The 18,819-nt window shown below is 31.2% G+C and overlaps 3 protein-coding genes across 7 annotated transcripts in view; 1 reads left to right on the top strand and 2 right to left on the bottom strand.

The window, feature by feature from the left end:
* Positions 1 to 138: 138 nt before the first annotated feature.
* Positions 139 to 2,916, bottom strand: LOC131671495 (dolichyl-diphosphooligosaccharide--protein glycosyltransferase subunit 1). The gene is made up of 3 exons (XM_058947963.1): positions 1,942 to 2,916; positions 980 to 1,804; positions 139 to 859 (listed from the first exon to the last, which is right to left on the bottom strand). The coding sequence occupies exons 1-3, from the start codon at positions 2,720 to 2,722 to the stop codon at positions 630 to 632; spliced, it is 1,836 nt and encodes a 611-aa protein (XP_058803946.1). The 5' UTR covers positions 2,723 to 2,916; the 3' UTR covers positions 139 to 629.
* A 2,003-nt stretch (positions 2,917 to 4,919) lies between these two features.
* On the top strand, positions 4,920 to 10,024 carry LOC131671493 (ATP-dependent DNA helicase Q5-like). 4 transcript variants are annotated; one of them, XM_058947960.1, is made up of 15 exons: positions 4,920 to 5,154; positions 5,525 to 5,649; positions 5,749 to 5,913; positions 6,000 to 6,173; positions 6,299 to 6,478; positions 6,559 to 6,664; positions 6,747 to 6,858; positions 6,960 to 7,205; positions 7,279 to 7,464; positions 7,557 to 7,692; positions 7,769 to 7,858; positions 7,927 to 8,109; positions 8,201 to 8,885; positions 9,051 to 9,470; positions 9,550 to 10,024. In XM_058947960.1, exons 1-15 carry the CDS (start codon positions 5,040 to 5,042, stop codon positions 9,615 to 9,617), a joined length of 2,991 nt encoding a protein of 996 aa, XP_058803943.1. In that variant the 5' UTR covers positions 4,920 to 5,039; the 3' UTR covers positions 9,618 to 10,024. The 4 variants fall into 4 exon arrangements, with proteins under 4 accessions (XP_058803943.1, XP_058803942.1, XP_058803939.1 ...); XM_058947959.1 differs by having other exon boundaries at positions 8,961 to 9,470; XM_058947958.1 differs by having other exon boundaries at positions 4,933 to 4,988; positions 5,069 to 5,154; positions 8,201 to 9,470.
* Positions 10,025 to 10,207: 183 nt separating this feature from the next.
* LOC131671486 (scavenger receptor class B member 1-like) overlaps positions 10,208 to 18,819 on the bottom strand; it is a 41,137-nt gene continuing 32,525 nt past the window's right edge. For both annotated transcript variants that reach the window (XM_058947942.1, XM_058947941.1), the window contains 5 exons: positions 14,825 to 15,025; positions 14,443 to 14,667; positions 13,893 to 14,055; positions 12,934 to 13,178; positions 10,208 to 12,860 (listed from right to left, as the gene is read on the bottom strand). In XM_058947942.1, coding sequence (XP_058803925.1) covers positions 12,498 to 12,860; positions 12,934 to 13,178; positions 13,893 to 14,055; positions 14,443 to 14,667; positions 14,825 to 15,025 — 1,197 coding nt within the window. In that variant the 3' untranslated portion in view covers positions 10,208 to 12,497. The remainder of the gene's footprint in view (positions 12,861 to 12,933; positions 13,179 to 13,892; positions 14,056 to 14,442; positions 14,668 to 14,824; positions 15,026 to 18,819) is intronic.

Below are 18,819 nucleotides of genomic sequence, written 5' to 3'. Positions count from 1 at the left end.
TGATTTTAAAAGAATATGTGACAGATTGAAGATCATTCTAAAAAAAATAAAGAAATTTTAATAATATGTAATGGCAACACAATTTCGTCTATGGAGCTAACATAAATTCTATTTCATTGTAATTAAGTAGAAGCGTTTTATTTTTTCACACAAATATACATAAATTGATAAAAATGACTATGCATTTTTTTTAATAAACATTGGCATTGCATTTCTATACCAATGCAAGCATTGTAAATTACTCATAAGCATCATTACAAGCTTTTATTTCGCATTTTTCGTGAAGTCTTGTGAAATTTAATATAACGTTTCATTTTATTCTTCCTTAATTAATTTTACAACTCTTGTTTTTTGTTATAAATAACGTTGACAATAGTTGATGAATCAATACAAAATTTCAATATTGTACATTCATTCATCTATAAAATATTATTTTTTCGAAATTTTGCAATGAAGATAGAAATTTTCATCTGATTTTGATTAGAAATGTTAGCATTTTTTATAAAACTTATAATGCATAAATGCTTGTACTAAACTAAAATAACACTCATCATTGCAAACATTCTGTAAAAATTTAACTATTTCTGATTCATTTCTTCATCTCTCATTCTGTTTACACTTAAGACAATTTATTGTAATGATTTCACAATGTTATTGATTTTTTCCACACAGTCCTCTTTTTTCTTAGCAATAGCTGATTCAGCTTCAACAAATGCTTGGCGATTGATTTTCCCAGGTACTAGCTTATCAACATAAAGGGATTGCTGTTGATTATAGAGCTCTTTCAATGTTCTATCATGTTTTTGGAGCTCTTGTACTCTATCATGAACATCTCCAGATTCCCCTTTAAGTTTTTGTGCTGAAATTTTTAACAAATAAATAAACCATTTATTTTGTTAAAGTAATTAGAAAAAATTAAAATATTTATAAATAAAAAATTAAATTGTTTAAAGTATTTAGTTTATGTGAATATTCTTACCTAGTTCTGCAACTGCTGCAGTAGCCATTTTATATTCTTGATTAATATTTTTTATGGTTGACAAAAAAGTATTGACATCTTTGTTTGTTTTCAAGTGATTCAACTGATCATCTAAATCATTATAAGATGAAACTCTTCTATCTTGTGCAGCTAAAATTTTTTCACATTGACCAGCAACTCGTAGTTTACTCTCCGAGATCTCATCTTTATCTATAGAAAAGTCTAAGCGTACATAAACAATCACAAGTATAAATAAAAGATAAAGGGCTACAGCTACTAGAAGAGGCTCTTGTAGCATCAATAGCTTTGGAAATGTATATTTCAATCTGAAGTTTTGTATATGACTTTCAACTAAATTATTTTTTGTTACTGATATGACTGGTCGGCCAGTAGTATCTAGATAGGTATAATGAAGAGAATCAGTTAATCGAGTAGCTTCATATGGCAGTTCTAACATAATACTATGAGATCCTTCTGGTAGGATGATCTTAACAACCATGTCATCAATAACCATATCATCATATATGTGATCTATTAGTCTCATATCAAGAATGTATTCATCTCTGGAATTGTACAGATATTCATAACTAGGTACATTGTATCCAATTGTATAGCGAGTCTTCCATCCACCAAAAAGTGGAAAACGAGGTCTCAAGTTCAATTCAACAGAATCTTTCTTAATCCTGGTGTGAGAAGTTGAAATATTACCGATTTCATCTCTGTAGTATATATCTGAAGCAGCAGCTGGTAAAACTGTATCGAAACTTTGTATACTTGGTTGCCCTGACTTTGATTCTCTTGCATATTCATACCTAGAAAAAGAACCTGAAATGATAAATTAGATTTTTCAGTATTATTATAAATAGAAACTTCATAATTATGATAAAAGAAAATGAAGAACAAAATTCATTTCTTTTTTTCCTATATTTCAATGAGATGAGACAAAAATTAAATTAACAAACCTTTCAACAGTGCTCCTGTATGTAGCAAATCAATAGTTTCTTCAACAGCAATATTGCCCCAGTGGGATATTTCAATACTCCTTTCAAGTTTTGTAACAGTTAAAAATTTATTATTATTTTCAAAATGTACTGTTAATTCATCTTGTACGAATGGAACCTTTTTATCATAAGGACCATAAGTAATAGTAGAATCACTTTGAGTAACTGGTTTAATCTTGGTGTAGCTTTCAATATTCCTAGAAGGTAGCATGACTGTAGTAGTTTGTTTGTTGACAGAGTATGGTGTAAACAAATAAAGGTTTCCTGTATATTTAACCAATTGCTTTTCCTTCTGTGATATCTCTTTAGGATGTGCTATAAGTTCGTGGGTAAGAATTACTTCAACTTCAACAGAAACTGAGCGTTCTGGCTGCAGTGGATCTCTCAATCCAATAGAATAAAATAATTTGTCAGGATGGGTCTTGCTTAGTTGTGCATCTTTAACTTCTTTAACTTTAAGCTCTGGTCTGCCATGCTCTCTGAGCAATGCAGATATGTAACTGAGATAGGCCTTTTGCTTGGCATCCACTGCAAATAGAAAACTGCGTACTGCACTCTTACCATTATTTTCAATGACTAGTTTATTCGTTATTTTAGTTATTTGCGAGTGCAAATCAATAGTTCTGTCAGCATTTTTGATGTTTAAACCGGGATCGATAAGGTTACAACATGCCAAAGTTCCAGTAAGCAACAGAAAGTAAACTGCTTTTGAGAAAAAAGTCAACGAGTTCTGAGACTTCATTGTTGTTGATTAAAAATAATCTTCTTGAAAATATAAATTATTGAAAGAATTTTTTTCAAAGAAAACTACTCAAATCAGCATCGGCTGCAGCGGCGTTTTTGTCACCACTATTTTCTTCTTACCCCTCTTAAAAACATGGACGTGGCGTAACGGACGTGGCCGGCGTATGATAGGATATCGGTATTCGGTATATCATTCTTAGTTTGCTACTCCTTGAATTTAGCGCTGAATGGTGGGTGTCCGATATGGCATGTGTGTGCGTATATATATATATATATATATATATATATATGTGTCATGTATGCTAGCTCTAGTAGCACTCTGGTGAATATCTAAGGTTTGTTCGTCGTCTCCCATGTATAAGCTGTTCAGTATTTAATGATTTTGATAAATTAACTATCTATAATTATTCAAATGAAAACTTGTAGATTACTAGACAAATTATAATGCAGTTTTATATTTATTTTAATAATACTATTACTTGTGTAACAATTCAAAAATAAGCAATAAATTTTGATTTAATCTAAAGTTCAAAATACGTATATATAGGATTATTACTAATATTAACGACATTATTCTTGCTATAACGATACTCTGCTTAGTCTATGAGAGTAGCAAACTCAGCAATTTTCTCTAATAAAAGTTTTACCTAATCCCAGGAAAACTTCTGTTAAGAAAAGTTCAATGTTGAACTTTTTAAAAATTATGTCAAAGAGATTTCTTCGAAATAGAAATATTCTTACATCTGCAACGATACTCTTCGCCTAGAACTCTTATCAGCATTACTAATCTCTGATAAATGGTAAAGTTTTCCTGATGGCTAATTTTCAGGTGGTAATAATTCAGCTAAATTAAGATAACCAAGTGAATAATTTCAACGGCCTATCAATTTATATCATATTTATAATTCAACTGTTCAATATCAAGTATAAATTTTAGTTGAACGAATCAGTTGGTAAAGTAGAACTAAAAGGGAAGCTCATATCAGCTGAGAGGCTCAGTGAATAGACCTTATATATTGAAACGACCCTGGCAGAAAAATGAATGATTTAAAAAAAAAAATATACCATTAGCTTCGCCTTAATTTGTACCATTCGAAAATTGCTTTTTTGGAATTTGTACCCTCTCTAAAAATAGAGAAAAAAAAGATTTTCGTAGGGTAGATTAGCAATTTAAATTAACGTATTACTGCGCATGCGCGGCGGAAAATCAATCTTCCAGCAGAAAAATATGTGATTTAAAAAAATATATATGAATGCCTTCTTCTTAATTTGTACCATCTAACAAATACATAAAACTAATTTGTATCCTTGTAGAATTTGAATAATACAATGTTTTTTGTGCGATTGTAATACTGATAAATTTTACAGGCAAATCTTTTATTTCTTAAGAAAAAAATATATTTCTAGCTTTACCTTAAATTTTACCAACTGAAAATAGTTTTATTGTAATTTTTACACTCTAAAATTTAATTAGACATGTTAATATACAAAGTCCTTATTACTGATTAAGGCAAGGCTGGTGGTGTATTTTGTTTTAGGAAATAAATATTTTTCCTATCAGAGTTTCCTACTTTATCATCCGAGTAATCAGCTGTTTTTGCGGATGTAGGAGCTTATAAGAACACACGTTAAATTAGGACATTGTATATTAACATGACTAATTAAATTTTAGAGTGTAAAAACTACAATAAAACTATTTTCAGTTGGTAAAATTTAACGTAAAGCTAGAAATATATTTTTTTCTTAAGAAATAAAAGATTTTCCTGTAAAATTTATCAGTATTACAATTGCACAAAAAACATTGTATTATTCAAATTCTACAAAGATACAAATTAATTTTATGTATTTGTTAGATGGTACAAATTAAGAAGGCATTCATATATTTTTTATTAAATCGCATATTTTTCTGCTGGAAGATAGATTTTCCGCCGCGCATGCGCAGTAATATGTTAATTTAAATTGCTAATTTACCCTAAGAAAATCTTTTTTTTCTCTATTTTTAAAGAGGGTACAAATTTCAAAAAAGCAATTTTCGAGTGGTACAAATTAAGACGAAGATAATGGTATATATATTTTTTAAATCAATCATTTTTCTGCCAGGGTCGTCTTGATACCTTATATTCTTTGGACTTGGAAATTGTATATAAGACTTGAAGTGCGTCCCTTGGCTAGGTAAAATATCATAACCCGCCGCTGACAGTGCTTAACTAGATTTGATAGATTTTCTTTGTTTTGATACAATCGGTATTTATCATAATGATGAGGTGCTGATTGTTTATTATTTCATTTTTCAAATTCCATTTGATTTATTTCCAATGAGTGGTGAGATTTTTTCTGAAGCTAGGTTAAGAACCAAGTTGAAAAGTCAATTTGGTCATAATGACTTCAAAAGTGATGTTCAGAAAAAGGCGGCTGTAGCTGTATACAGAGGTAAGTTACTTTAATTTTTTTTATGATTATTATTAAAAATGTGTATAAGAAAATGTACAAACATTATTAATTTATCATCTCACATCTTATTTGTCAAGTAAAATATTACTCGTTATTTTTTAAATATTCTAGAGTTTAATTTAATATATGTACAATATAAAAGTAAGATTTTATTACATATATTTTTCTCTAATAAAAAAATGTATCTGTTATTATTGCATATTCTTTTATTACTATGAATGAACAGGTAAAATAAAAATATTTTATTTTTTAATAATAATGATTGATTGATTTATACAAAATAAAAATAATAAACACAATTAAAATTTCATAATATATATTTTAATAAAATATTTTTGTTCATTTTCAGGAGATAAAGATGTATATATTTGCATGCCAACAGGATCGGGAAAATCATTGTGTTTCCAATTACCAGCTATAACAAAAGAAAATTCTTTTGCTATTGTCATTTCACCTCTCATAGCATTAGTAAAGGTTATTATCAAATAATAGAGCTATGAAAACATTAAGAACTTATTTGCAACTTTGAAAATTACTTAGAAATTAATTTAATACATGTAAACTATGTTTTAGAATCAAGTAGATTATTTGAATAGTAAAAAGATTGAAGCACATGCCTTGAATAGTAAAACTACAAAAAATATACGAACTATTATAAAGAATGATATGCTTTCTAATAAACCAAAAATGAAGTTGTTATATGTAACTCCTGAATTATGTGACACAACAGCTTTTCAAGTAATAATTTTATTATGTTTTGGCAATTATCAGATTTCTTACTTTCACTTTTTTTATATTTATTTCCATTATTTGTTATTTTCTAGCTTTTATTAAGTCAAATAAAACCAAAAGTGTTATCGTATTTTGTGATTGATGAAGCACATTGCCTTAGTCAATGGGGCCATGATTTTAGACCAAGTTATAGGAAACTTAGTCAACTTAGAGAAAAGAAACCTGAAGTACCAATAATAGCATTAACAGCTACTGCTGCTAAAGAAGTGAGTAAATTATTAATCTAATTTATTTTAGATATCTTATTATAGTAGCTCATTACTTAGCTAAATTATTTTTTTGCACTGATTGTTATATAAAAAGTATTTTATAATTTCTTATGTTATTCCAGGTCAAAGAAGACATTTTAAAAACATTAAAAATGAAAAACTCACTTGTTTTTTCTACACCTGTTTTTCGATCAAATTTGTATTATGATGTTTGGTTTATTGATACTATACCAGATCCCTTTGAACACCTAAAACAATTCATTAGCAAATCATTGGATTTAACTAATAATTCAATTCCAAAAGTAATGATTACTTTCTAGTCAAAAATTTCTTTATTGGTAATACATTTTATAATAATAAGCTTTCCACATTGCTTTGATAGGAAAAAAGGAATTGTGGTATAATTTACTGCCGAAAAAAGGAAACAACTGAAACATTAGCAACCAAATTGAGTGCAATGGGAATACGAACTCTTGCTTATCATGCAGGTTAATATTGCATTTAAAAAATCATAGAACAAAATATAAATATAGCTTCAAAATTATAAAATATCAAATGTCTTTTATGCAGGTTTGAAAAGTAAAGAAAGAATTGAAGTTCAAGATTCTTGGACCTCAGGTAACGTCCCAGTTATTGCTGCTACATGCAGTTTTGGAATGGGTGTAGATAAAGCATCAGTTAGGTATAAAATATATAATGAGTTATATACCTAATAACTAATAAAATATAATTTTTGCATTTAAAATTTGTTTGTGTAACAATTTTTGTTTATTTATTTTACAGATTTGTAGTACACTGGACAATACCCCAAACAATTGCAAATTACTACCAAGAATCAGGTAGAGCTGGTCGAGATGGAAATCAGTCATACTGTAGAGTATATTTTAGTCGTGAAGAATATAACGCCATTAATTTTTTATGTCAAAATGCTGCTGAAGAAGAATTACAAAACTGTCAAAGTAGACAAGACTATCAAAGAAATAAAGTCAAATCATTTAAACAAATTGTAGAAAGTTTTACTGCAGTCAAGTAAGAAATTTTTAAATATGACATATTTAATATACTCAATCATTGAATAATTAACAATAACTTTATATTAAAGATGTAGGCATCTTTTATTTTCAAAGTATTTTGGGGATCCAGCTCCACAATGTGTTGATAGGTGTGATGCTTGTAAAAATAAAGATGTAGTTAGAGAAAGGGTAATCCAATTTGAAATTGCGAATCAATACAAACCAAAAACTAAAGAGCATCTTGACAGTTTTGGGCTGGAAAAATTCGAAAATTAGTGAGCAGATAATAATTGTTCATAATATACAAAATTAACAATTCTCTATTCAAAATATATTTAAAAAAATGGATTTCATGGTATTTTTTTAGTGAATATGACACAGATTCTGGAAGTTCTGTAGATAGCGGTAGGAAAGCTTTAGATAAAAAAGCCCAAATCGAAGAAAAACAATTTATTAATGAGCAATTTCAATTGCGAAGAGGTGGAAAATTACAAGATCTTGAGGTAAATATTAAAAAATTGATAGATATAACTATTTTCTTGCGTAAAAAAGACATAAACGAGTAATTTTTCTTTGTAGTTGAGAAAAATAAATTTAGAATGTGCCAAATCTTCATGTGTTCTAGCTGCAGAAAGTACAGATATAAAAATTAAAAGATTAACCGTGAAGGTAACATCTTTTTTATTTCAATTATCCGCAGTATTTATTTATAACTACTGTATGATTTTATTTTTTAGTTGAGAGAATATTTTTATGACAAAATCAATTCTTGCTTGTTGGAAAATGTTAAAGTATGTAATAATGAAAATGAAAGATTTTTAACTGAAAAAGAAATCAATAATATCGCTCGTAAGCTTGAGTACAATATTGTTTGTGCATCAAAAGCACTTCCTACGTATCGAAATTCAATTATTCAGAAGGTAATTTTACCTATATAAATTTCTATTATATTAGATTCCATATTATGAATTATTTAATTAGTCATTCGAGTAAATTACTTATTGATTATAGATCTTACAAATTCAAACATGTACTAAAAATATTGAATTATACGTGGATTTGAGAAACGATATAGTTCAAGAGCAAACATCAAATAAGAGTGAAATAAATGAACTGCCTTTTTGCAGTGAATTTACAACTGCCTTAGAAATGAAGAAAAAATGCGAATATCCGATGGAAACAAAAATTCCCTTACCTAATGATAATCTTGGATTAAGTGTTAACAACATTGCCGCAAGTTCCTCTAATCAAGTTTGTCATAATGGATTTCAAACAGCTTTAGATTTAAACGTTTTAGATAACAACAAAACGTCTATACAAGACAGTAGTAAAGAATCTATTGCTAAAATATCGAAATTGATCAATTCAAAAACTAATGAACAGTTTTTGGTCACTTGTAATGGATTCAAAACAGCTTTAGAAATATCCAATTCTACTAAATCGGAATCTGTTTCAGAAGTGTCGAAATTGAATCGAATCAGTCGAAATGACAAATTAAAAAAAAAATTAAATTCGAGATCAATTACAGAATTTTTTAAGAGTAATGTAAGTAAGCCAAGCACTACCCAACATGAAATTGAATCCATCACTGCGAATCAAATTTCAAATATTGCAAAGTCGAATGATTTATTAAATAATGATTTTCGAGGAAACTCAGCTGTTAGCGAGGATTCCCAAGTTGATAAAAACGTGACAGGTGAGTCGATAAGTCATGTTAAAGAAAATAAATTTATTAATGCAAAAAATAATTTTTTGAATGAACAAAACATAGAAACAAATGATTCTGAACGTGTTAATACATTCAAACTTAAATTCCCATCTAAAAATAAAACAACAAAAACGAATGCATTACTTTTTGGAGACGAGTCATCAACAAGTGATGAAGATAAAGATAGTAAAGTGAAGAACAATATAGTTTCAAATGAATTAAAATTTGAAAATGAAAACGTCCATAATCGATACAATTCAACAAAAGATGATAAAGTATTACATAACAAACCATATAACGTACGAAAAATAAATAAACGTTCGTATTCAGAAATAGAGTTAAATAATTTAGATCATAATGCTCAGAATGAAAAACGTCAACGATCGGATAAGGAAGACAATAAGACATCAAGTAGTAAAACATCAGAATCCGTTAAAATTCATAGAAAGACTTTTAATATTTTGAAACCGATAATAATGAAATACTACGTTAGTCATTATATTCCAGATGCTGACAAATTTAAAAGTATTTTCCGAAAAATACACATGAATATACTAGACAATAAAATCTATGGTAAGTTGATTCCTTAAAAAAGTAATAATTCGGTTAAAAAATTAATGCACGTGAATAATTTTTAATTCATTTTCTGTAGAACAAGACGCAATTAAAGCAGTAGCGGTAAAGATGATAAAATCAAAGAAATTTCTTGAGGACGATTAATGATAGCTGAAATTTCAATACGTTGTCTTTTTAATGTGTACAGTTACTTAGTTTTGTATTGTGTGAGAACTTAAACGTTTAATTGTATTTGTATTTTTGTATTTATTTTTGATAAATTAATTTATTTTGATAAAAGTTATTTAGTTCTTTATTTTATAATTATAATTGATGTCTACCACAGCTGGCAATCAACAGTTACATGTTTTAAAATTGAAAATTCAATATGAACAAGCTCAAACACCCAGATTTCGATATCAATTAAATTTAGTTTATGCATTTAGTTTATGCTTCTTTAATAGTGGATATTAGATTTATTCATATTAAAAAAAAAATTAGCCTCGTAATGAATTTTCATCAGGAACTAGTAAAAGTAAAAATCATATTTCACCAAGATTATTTTATAATTCATTAACAAAAGCTTATGTATATTATATGTATAAATTCCAAATCTTTAATGATTTTTATAATTTATTATATATATCTGAAAATAAATTTTAGTCGAACGATTTGGTATTGAATAATTCAGTTATTCTTATACAAGTACTATTTATTGATTTATATCAGTATAAAACAGTATAAATCTTCGCCATTATAGGTTTGTTTTGCTTGATTTTGGTAACCTGTTATAGATCATAATTAAAAATATTGAAATCTATAAAGTAATATACATGTAAATATATTTTACAATAAAATATCATGCATAAATGTTATTAAAGAATATTGAAATTCATTCTAATATTTATTTTCCTAAACTGTGTTAAAAAATATAGCATGGATAAATAATTATAAACGAAGTATTTATTTGAAGAGATTTCTTTATTTCACAAAATTATTTATATATATATCTTTATTTCATAATGAAACATCAACACAAGGCACTTGTCACTGGCAAGATAATCATAACACAATTGGAAAGTAATCACTAATCTATCTGCTCATAATACTTATTCTACAGAGGAAACTTGAATTTTCATAATTATTAGCGAAATGAAACGTTACGAAATTAACTTGTACTCTTCCTATTTGAAATTAATTAAGACAGAATATTATGAATACAAATAATCTCGTGCAAAAAAGAAAATTATGACCACTAGCTGCCTCAATTAAAATTTAAAATTATTTTATAGTTATTTAGAAAAAGTAAGAGCACTGTGTAACTCATATTTAAAAATACTGTATATATTCTTTACTAAAGCTTGTTGTTGATGCTACCCTTATGAAAGCCTTGATAATCAACGAATATAAATTTATAAAAATACTTAAGCATGATTATTTTTACTCAAAATTACAGTAACTTTCATTTGATACTTATGCAATTCGGAAATAGAAAAATATATGTTTTATTAAGACACATGTGCGATTACAGAAATTGTATAAATAAGGCAAGAATGTTACAGATATACTATAAATTTATAATAATAACCAAACTTACAGTTGCATTTTGGAATTTACTGATTGGCATTATATTTTGCTTATAATTCAAAAGTCAATATTGTATAGTCTAATTTATTGAACGTCACGTCAAGTCACAATTTATTTTTAATAATGTGAATAATATTATATTGATAATTTCAATACGAAAGCATTTCAATTTATATCTGTCACAGCTTAATAACTTTTAATTACGTAAAATTATTATTAAAAAAATAAATGAAACGCCATCAAAAACTAATATTACATTATTTGATAAAAATTATTTACAATATTTACAAGAATGCGCTCTCTCAAGACCCGCCCGAATTCGAAAGCAGCAATTTTATATGATAAATAAATGGTGTCATGGAGTTGGTGTCAATTTTATAATCGCTGTTATGAGGCCGTTCGAAAACGATGACACACAAACGAGTTCCTATTAAATATTTATTATGATTTTTATATATGTATAATCATCGTTTCTCTTTCTTTTATGCCTTATAAAAAGGACTGCGAACATTTTAACTGTGATATGATAAATATGTAGGTAGCTGAGTTACTCCTGAAATCATTTTTCATAAGTAAAACACTCTGTGCAAAACGTAATTCACAGGATTTTTCTAACATTATTTTTTAATTGGTTCAATATCCGAACAGTTTCATAAATTTTAACTTAATATCTAATTAATTCACATTGAAAGTAAATTTTATTTGAATGAATCAGTCTTAGCGAAATTTAAATTGTTTTAAAAATACATGCAAATTATCATGTTTAATTGAAAAATCAAACTGTTATTTAAGTACTTTTTGCGTTTGCTCAAATGAACACTGAACGTTGGAATAGTCAAGATCACTTTTATATTCCACTATATTGCCGTCATTGGTTATCGTCACTAAAAACATAATAAACGTCATTGGTAAAAGAACGGTTATGTAGTGTAAAATACTTGATAGAGCAAATTGCAAAGCAAAAAATTGGAAAGATATTTTTTTTTTGGCAGTCACAAATATACAATTGATAGGCTACGCTTTGAAAGCACATATCTTCTCAGAAAGTGTAGCATATGGCAAAATTAACGTAACTTCTGGACGGATATACATATATCAATCGCATACAGCGTGATTTACATGCGCTAATCTAAAAAATGGAGCAATGAGGCGAGAATAAAACAGAAAACGAATCGAAAATGAAATCTACCAACGAGTTACTGTTGATTAAAGGCCAATAAAAAATAAAAAAATAAAAGTCACAGGCCCACGCTCTCTTTGGAAAGTGCAAATATAGAAAAGAGCATTAGAGTCATCCAGTATCTCACCGATGCTTTTTCTGTAAAAACACAAGAAGGGACGCAAAGTAGCACCATCTCCTCGTCCGAATCTTCGAATGAACTGAAGAACCGAAGAGAGACAACAATACATATACGAACAAAAACACAGAGTTCTTCTTTGACGCGCACAAATGTCTGCTCAGACGATGTCTTCTTTCAGGTTGGCGATTTCTTTAAGAGCAGCTTTGTCGATGAGCTCTTCTTCCGTGGGCTGAAGTAACGCGTTGAAATACACACCCGTTTCCTTAGTTTTCAGCGAAGGCCGCCTCTCGTTCAAGTATGCCATCCGTTTGCGCGCGATCTCGGCTTCAAGCCATTGATTCGTAGTTGCCGCGCCTTCGATATCCTTCGGTCGGTAAGTCATGATTTTCGTTACGCTCCAGACCAAGAAGACGACCCCCGCGAGGAAGAAACCGTAGATAGCGATTTCTTGCATAGCCGGCAAAATGTTGAGGTACAGGAAGAATCTCGTGTTCAGGTTGTCCGGTAGTCCGTGCATCCCCTGTGAAAAGTCAAAACAATTTTAGTCTATTCGATTCAGATTACGACGCTCCGAAGTATAACCGATCACTGACAATTTCGAACCACACCAAAGGGATGACAATGTTCGAGAAACCATCGACGTGCTCGATGGCGCTGACGTCTTGCAGAGCCAGATTGATTTGGAAACGGAACGCGATGTCAACTGGCAATCCAGATTGCGGTTGGATGTAGAAGTAGGATTCGTGAATATCTTTGTTTACCGCGATACCTTCCAGAGGCTCGAGGACCGCTGGGTCTGCCAGATAGAAGTGAGGATACGACAGAGCTATCGGGAAACCTAAAAACATACATTGGATTACAAACAATTTTTTCTCCCTGCTCGTTTTTCCTGCTCTCGAAACGACGCTCAAATTTCGACTCGTGACAATTATTCACGGTCTTGTGTAACGGGTGTATTTTCCCCTCCATATTCATCATTCGCGCAATAAATTATAACACTTGGCTAGATTTGTGGTCTGCAACAAGTTCATCGTTATTGTCGTAATTGGCTCTAATGAGTTGTAGACCTGTTTCTCAACAAAAACATCTTTTTCACCGGTTATCAATCAACGTCTATCGGATCAGGTCGCGAGATATCCACATTCAGACGGTATCCAGCCTTTTTTTTTTGTCCTTCTTGCTGATCAGAGCTAATCACGCACGGTTTATTAAAAACATCTGCATCTTTTGTTTTTGTCCATTTGTCATTCAATTATTAGCTTGGCTATTACGCGTTTGTGCAAAATTTATCTAACAACAGTATTTGAAAGAATTTGCGTATCGCGTCATACAATATTAGTGACGCACAACCGCACGGTCTTTATATTTTTCACTTAGACGTATTCTTATGAAAAAATACTGTCTGACCGTACAAGTGGAAACTTCGAAATTGTCTTGGATAACACTCTGATTTTTGTTTCATCGCCAATAATTAGCTGTGGCGTGCGACATACCGAGGCAATTAATTCCAACCATTAAAATAATTGTCCTGTACGTGGAAGAGAATACTCACCATAGTAGCAGTCGGTGACGTCGATTAGACCGTAAGGTAGGCAGTAACCCTGCCGGCAGAAACACTTGTTCTCCGGATTAAAGTGACCGTTGTCCAATTCGTTGTCTACGAACTTGTATTTGTACGTGTATAATCCTTTTATGTACTTCTCGCCAATATGCTCCTGTGAACGTGAACATTTCATTATCTTCATCGATTAAACTAGTCTGACGATGGCGAATATTATTGCAAGTACACGCGTAATATTGAATTATAATACTCGTAGCAAAAAGTAAAAAACGCCTGAAAATTTATGACACCATATATTGGCTTTAATTAGACATCAAAAATCTTGCATATAATCAATTCCGTCCCCGCGAACGCTTCAGTTTCTTTTTAACTCGGTACAGCAATGTCAGCAATGCTACTTCTCATTTTCATCGATCGCGTACTTCACGTGATTAATTGCACTTTGCATGTAGCAGCTGTTTTTTTTAACGCATGGACTGAGTAAAACCAGCTTCCAGTTGTGTTCTGCTGTGACATTGCAGGTATTTTTTATTATGCTTACCAGACGTTCACTTCGGCACAAGCTTTTTCTGAAAAATTTTAAGGTGTCGTTTGGCTTGATGTAGCTCTGGAATTTGGCTCCATCACTGGCGCCACTGACATTAGCACATTTGCCCGTCCACTGAGGTAGATTTTCATTGCCATTGTATTTCTCGATCAGACCCGTCAGACGTGGATCAACCTCGCCGGTGTAAACTGTTTCGTAATCCCCGGAGAAATCGTACATCTAGGGAATAGCAGTGAAACGTTGTTGAGGACAAAAAAACGCTTATAGTTGCACGTGTACGTATCAATTTGCATGGCTTTGATGTGTAGGTACGTCACAAATGCAATTGCAAAAAAAGTATTTAGTCTGGTTATGTAATAAGTTAAACGCAACTTACTCTATCGATGAGACCTAAACGTTCAAACTTAATCCAGGACGGCATAAAGTTGTTGCCGAGAGTTACGAGGGTGGACTGATATCCAAACATGAACTCCTTGGCTGTCATTGGTACTAATGGCTTCGAGTCCGTCTGACGAATCAACATATTCAGGCCCATACGTGAAAGTATCGATGCATCTCGCATCACATTGGCGATACTCTGTAACAGAAATGTGGACAGTGTTCGTTTATTGACTGTTCACTCGGCACTTGATTTGAGCATATCGTTCCGATTAAATACTTTCAATTTGTACTTCCAAAGCGTCAGCTTCAACTGCATGTTAAGTATTCAGTTTGTACAATTAGCTTATCGATACGATTAAATAATAATTGAACGCGGCAACGATGCGATCAAAAATTCACAGTCCTCGCGTGGCTGAATACAAACGGAGTGCCTTGCGATTGTTTGTAAATGAGAGTAGTTAGAGTAGACAATCGGAACTCGCGATGTGCGACAAATCACTGCGTAAAAAACGAGCCCCGAGACAAACACGCGATTTTCCAGTTACGCGCTGTTGGTGCACTTTCCCGTCCATTTCTTTCGCGTCTGCGAGTGCATTGCTATATCGATTACCGAGCGATCATTACGTAAAGGTACACGTCGTGCAGTTCGACGCTAATGATGCAGTTGTGTGGTTGCCAATTACCAAAATGTGCACACGTACACGGGTTCTTTGTAATAACTTAGAAATTTCTCGGCAACAATAGTAGTATATTACGCTTGCATTTCAATTGAACGTCTAATATTGAAACGAGTACGCAATTATTTGCGTGATAACTTGAATTGGATAAGCGACTGCTAACTGACTTGAATTGTCATTGTAAATAGTTTTTATAGAGTGCTCGAAGTATAAACAATCACTGCATTATTAAATCTAGGTTGTTCGAGTTTTACAATGCCGTCGCAATGTGTATTAATCATCTGCGAAATGCCAAAGAAATCGTTTAATTGACGTTACCGCGGTTATTATGCATTTCATGATGTTGGATGACAAACTTTGATAATTTCACAATTTTCGCACTTCGTTTCCGTAGGGACACAAACGGATTATTTCAGTGCCATTTACAAAGATATTTTTTACTCAATTAGTAAACGTAACGCATGTGCTATACATGCACGTACTTTCGACAAGTTGCATAATACTTCACGAAGCTACGATACGATTTGAAGTGATCGATTGATTTATCGAGAATTTAACCAGTTACATAAATAAAATTCGATTTCCTTATTGTATACTATATTTTGTGTGACTCTAATCATCGTCACGATAATCGTGGTATTAAAGGTAAGTATGACATAAATCAAGCTATACAGTATAGCGAATTGCGAATGATCGTATCTCAATTTTTAGCCCGGAACACAGCTACGACTCTTTATGCCTGACAATTTCTTTTTTCAAAAAAATTACAATGATGATGTTTGAAAGCATAGGCTATTCGTGCACACAGGCGAGCGTCTTCCCGTATTTCAATGAAAGTACACTTTAAGTCGACTAAATTATTTTCATATTACAAATTCTGTTAAGACATTAAAAAATATTCGTTTAGTAATGGAAGGATTGAATTAACAATGTCAAGAGTTTTTAGTGACTTAGCCTATTTTGATACTGCTTCATACAATTAAATGCACATCATTCAAGGATACTTTCGTCGTAAAAATGCCGATAATCTGATGCGAATGATCAGGCTGCAATATCCAACCGAACTATTTTCTTTAAACGGCAAAGTCAACACTCGACATGCACACATCTGACTCACGATGGTTCGAATTAGCAGCTTTGCGCGAGATACTGAGGTTGAGCTGCAACAACTATAAGCTCCATATACGTTGTCTAATTAATTAATCAAATTAACTTCATTTTATTTAGATGTGGCGTGAGTTTTTCTGAACATCTAATAATCCAACTAAACTTGTTCACCAGAGATATGGACTATTTGAAAAATCACTTCTGATGATATTATTTAAGGATGCATTGTGACTTTCAATACTTTATAGTACGTGAGTATGTAGGATACCGAAAATACAAATTCACAATGTGCGTGCAACAGACAATGTTTCGGTAGTCAATTATATAATTTTTTAAGTTTAATTTTAATATTTTGTCCTTGGAGGCAAAAATTTTATGTAAATATAAGTGTGACAACGGGTTTCATTGTAGATCTACGTCAACGCATTGTACTTCAAGTATCATGCAAATAATGTAAAAATCAAGAATAATGCTGTTCTAATTTTCGGAAATAAATATGTCAATTAGATAATCAATAATTCCAATGTTTTTTAAAGATTGTGGAGCGACGTTGAACTGCAATTAAAATGCACTCTTGAATAATTATTTATTTCATACGCAAAATTCTACTTATTTGTCGATGACAAATTGATGCATCGCTTTGACTTAAGGTATGATCAAATATTCTTATCTAATCGATGTCATATGAAACCACATTTGCATTCTTTACAATTACTTCCTCAAATAAGTATAAACATTAATGAGAGGGACGTGACAGTAAAAATTGTCCAAAAAAAATAATTTCAATTAAATTGATATTGTGGTCTTTTATTCAATCTGAAATCCCAAAAAAATATTTAAGATGCTAAAAATAAATATGTACGGTTAGACGCTAACACTGCATTGTTATTCGTATATTAGAAAACTAAAAATAACTTGTTGATATGAACAGTACAGTCAAAACGGAGGTGAAATGTGGTTTCGAATGTTTATTAATTTCGAAAGGGAAACTAGAATGACAGTGATACAGGTTGAAACTTTTCAGGCAATAAAAATAACTGAAAGACATGTATAAATTGTTGTTCATTGTCCGAGTACATGGCACTCGACAAAACATTAAACAACAAATACGACTGCCGCTTTCATTGCACTTGGCTGCGTGGGAAGACGAGAATTGTTCGCGGTAAGAGCGTACGACAAGTATGTCATTCGTATGAGCAATTGCTTTTTTTTTTTCTTTCAAGAAACATCTCGTGACGCTTTTTTGCGTAAATTCACAATTGTTTCGGCTTTAGAATAATTATTAAATTTCAATCAGCGATTTTCTCGATTGTGTGATATGATTTCTTATTGCCGAGTTTTTACTGCGCGACAACGCACCACGCGTACGGTCGGCTTGGAAAAAAGACCTCGTTTCCACGAATGCGCATGCGATAAACAAAACCGGTTTCCTTCAATGTACGCACGAGATTAGCGCATTCTGGAAGTTTTTGTGAAAGGACCATCACCCAAAAACGAGTCGTATACCTTATCAGTACCCCGTTTTTCAAAATAAATTGCTCAATATATTATTCAAGCTCTTTAACAGCTGGTACGATGACATTGCAGTTTTGTGCCGCTCACGACTGGCTGACCAGCCCGAAAGTCTTTCTTTTTTTACCGGGAGTTTGTTGAACTCACGCGAGGCCATTGAAACTATCTGACCCTTTAAGGTACGTCCTCGCACTTTCGTTACTGTTATTCGCGCTTACGCACGTGTACCATTCACTATGCTACAAAATACAACAACTATATATGTATATATATTTTTTTTTTGAATGAAGAAGGCAAAGATCTAAAAATGTAAAGGTCTTATCAGTCAGGTTGATAGAGGTTCTATAGAAAAATTGGCCCTGATAATTAACCATGTAAAGTTCTTAAATTTGCTGTATACTTGAAAAAAGAACTTTTCTCGTGATACAATGCTGTAAACAGTATTCGATAAGAAGTACATTTCTCTTCATCCTGTGAAAGTAGAAGACAAATTGCGTTTTAAAGATTGCTTGTGATTGTGTAAAAAGGTGATCTCAAAATACATTGTGTAACTCCCGCACGAGCGACACGCGACCATCATTATATGATTGTACGTTTTTCATATATTTATGTTCATTCAAATGAAGAACACCACTCGAATGACAAGAGAGAAGCCACACAGTATCATAGATCATAATCAGTTTTAATAACTACC

The sequence above is a fragment of the Phymastichus coffea genome, unplaced genomic scaffold, assembly GCF_024137745.1.
Source record: "Phymastichus coffea isolate CEN01 unplaced genomic scaffold, Cenicafe_Pcof_1.1 PCOF00127, whole genome shotgun sequence".
Taxonomy (NCBI): domain Eukaryota; kingdom Metazoa; phylum Arthropoda; class Insecta; order Hymenoptera; family Eulophidae; genus Phymastichus; species Phymastichus coffea.
This window is presented reverse-complemented; position numbering and strand designations above follow the sequence as displayed.

Coding starts and splice junctions, on each gene's coding strand:
- LOC131671495 (XM_058947963.1), bottom strand. CDS start 2,722: ATGAAGTCTCAGAACTCGTTGACTTTTTTCTCAAAAGCAGTTTACTTT. Junction 1,805..1,941: donor TACAGGAGCACTGTTGAAAG/GTTTGTTAATTT, acceptor TTATCATTTCAG/GTTCTTTTTCTAGGTATGAA. Junction 860..979: donor TGCAGCAGTTGCAGAACTAG/GTAAGAATATTC, acceptor TAAAAATTTCAG/CACAAAAACTTAAAGGGGAA.
- LOC131671493 (XM_058947956.1), top strand. CDS start 5,040: ATGAGTGGTGAGATTTTTTCTGAAGCTAGGTTAAGAACCAAGTTGAAA. Junction 6,174..6,298: donor CAGCTACTGCTGCTAAAGAA/GTGAGTAAATTA, acceptor ATGTTATTCCAG/GTCAAAGAAGACATTTTAAA. Junction 7,465..7,556: donor CTGGAAAAATTCGAAAATTA/GTGAGCAGATAA, acceptor GTATTTTTTTAG/TGAATATGACACAGATTCTG.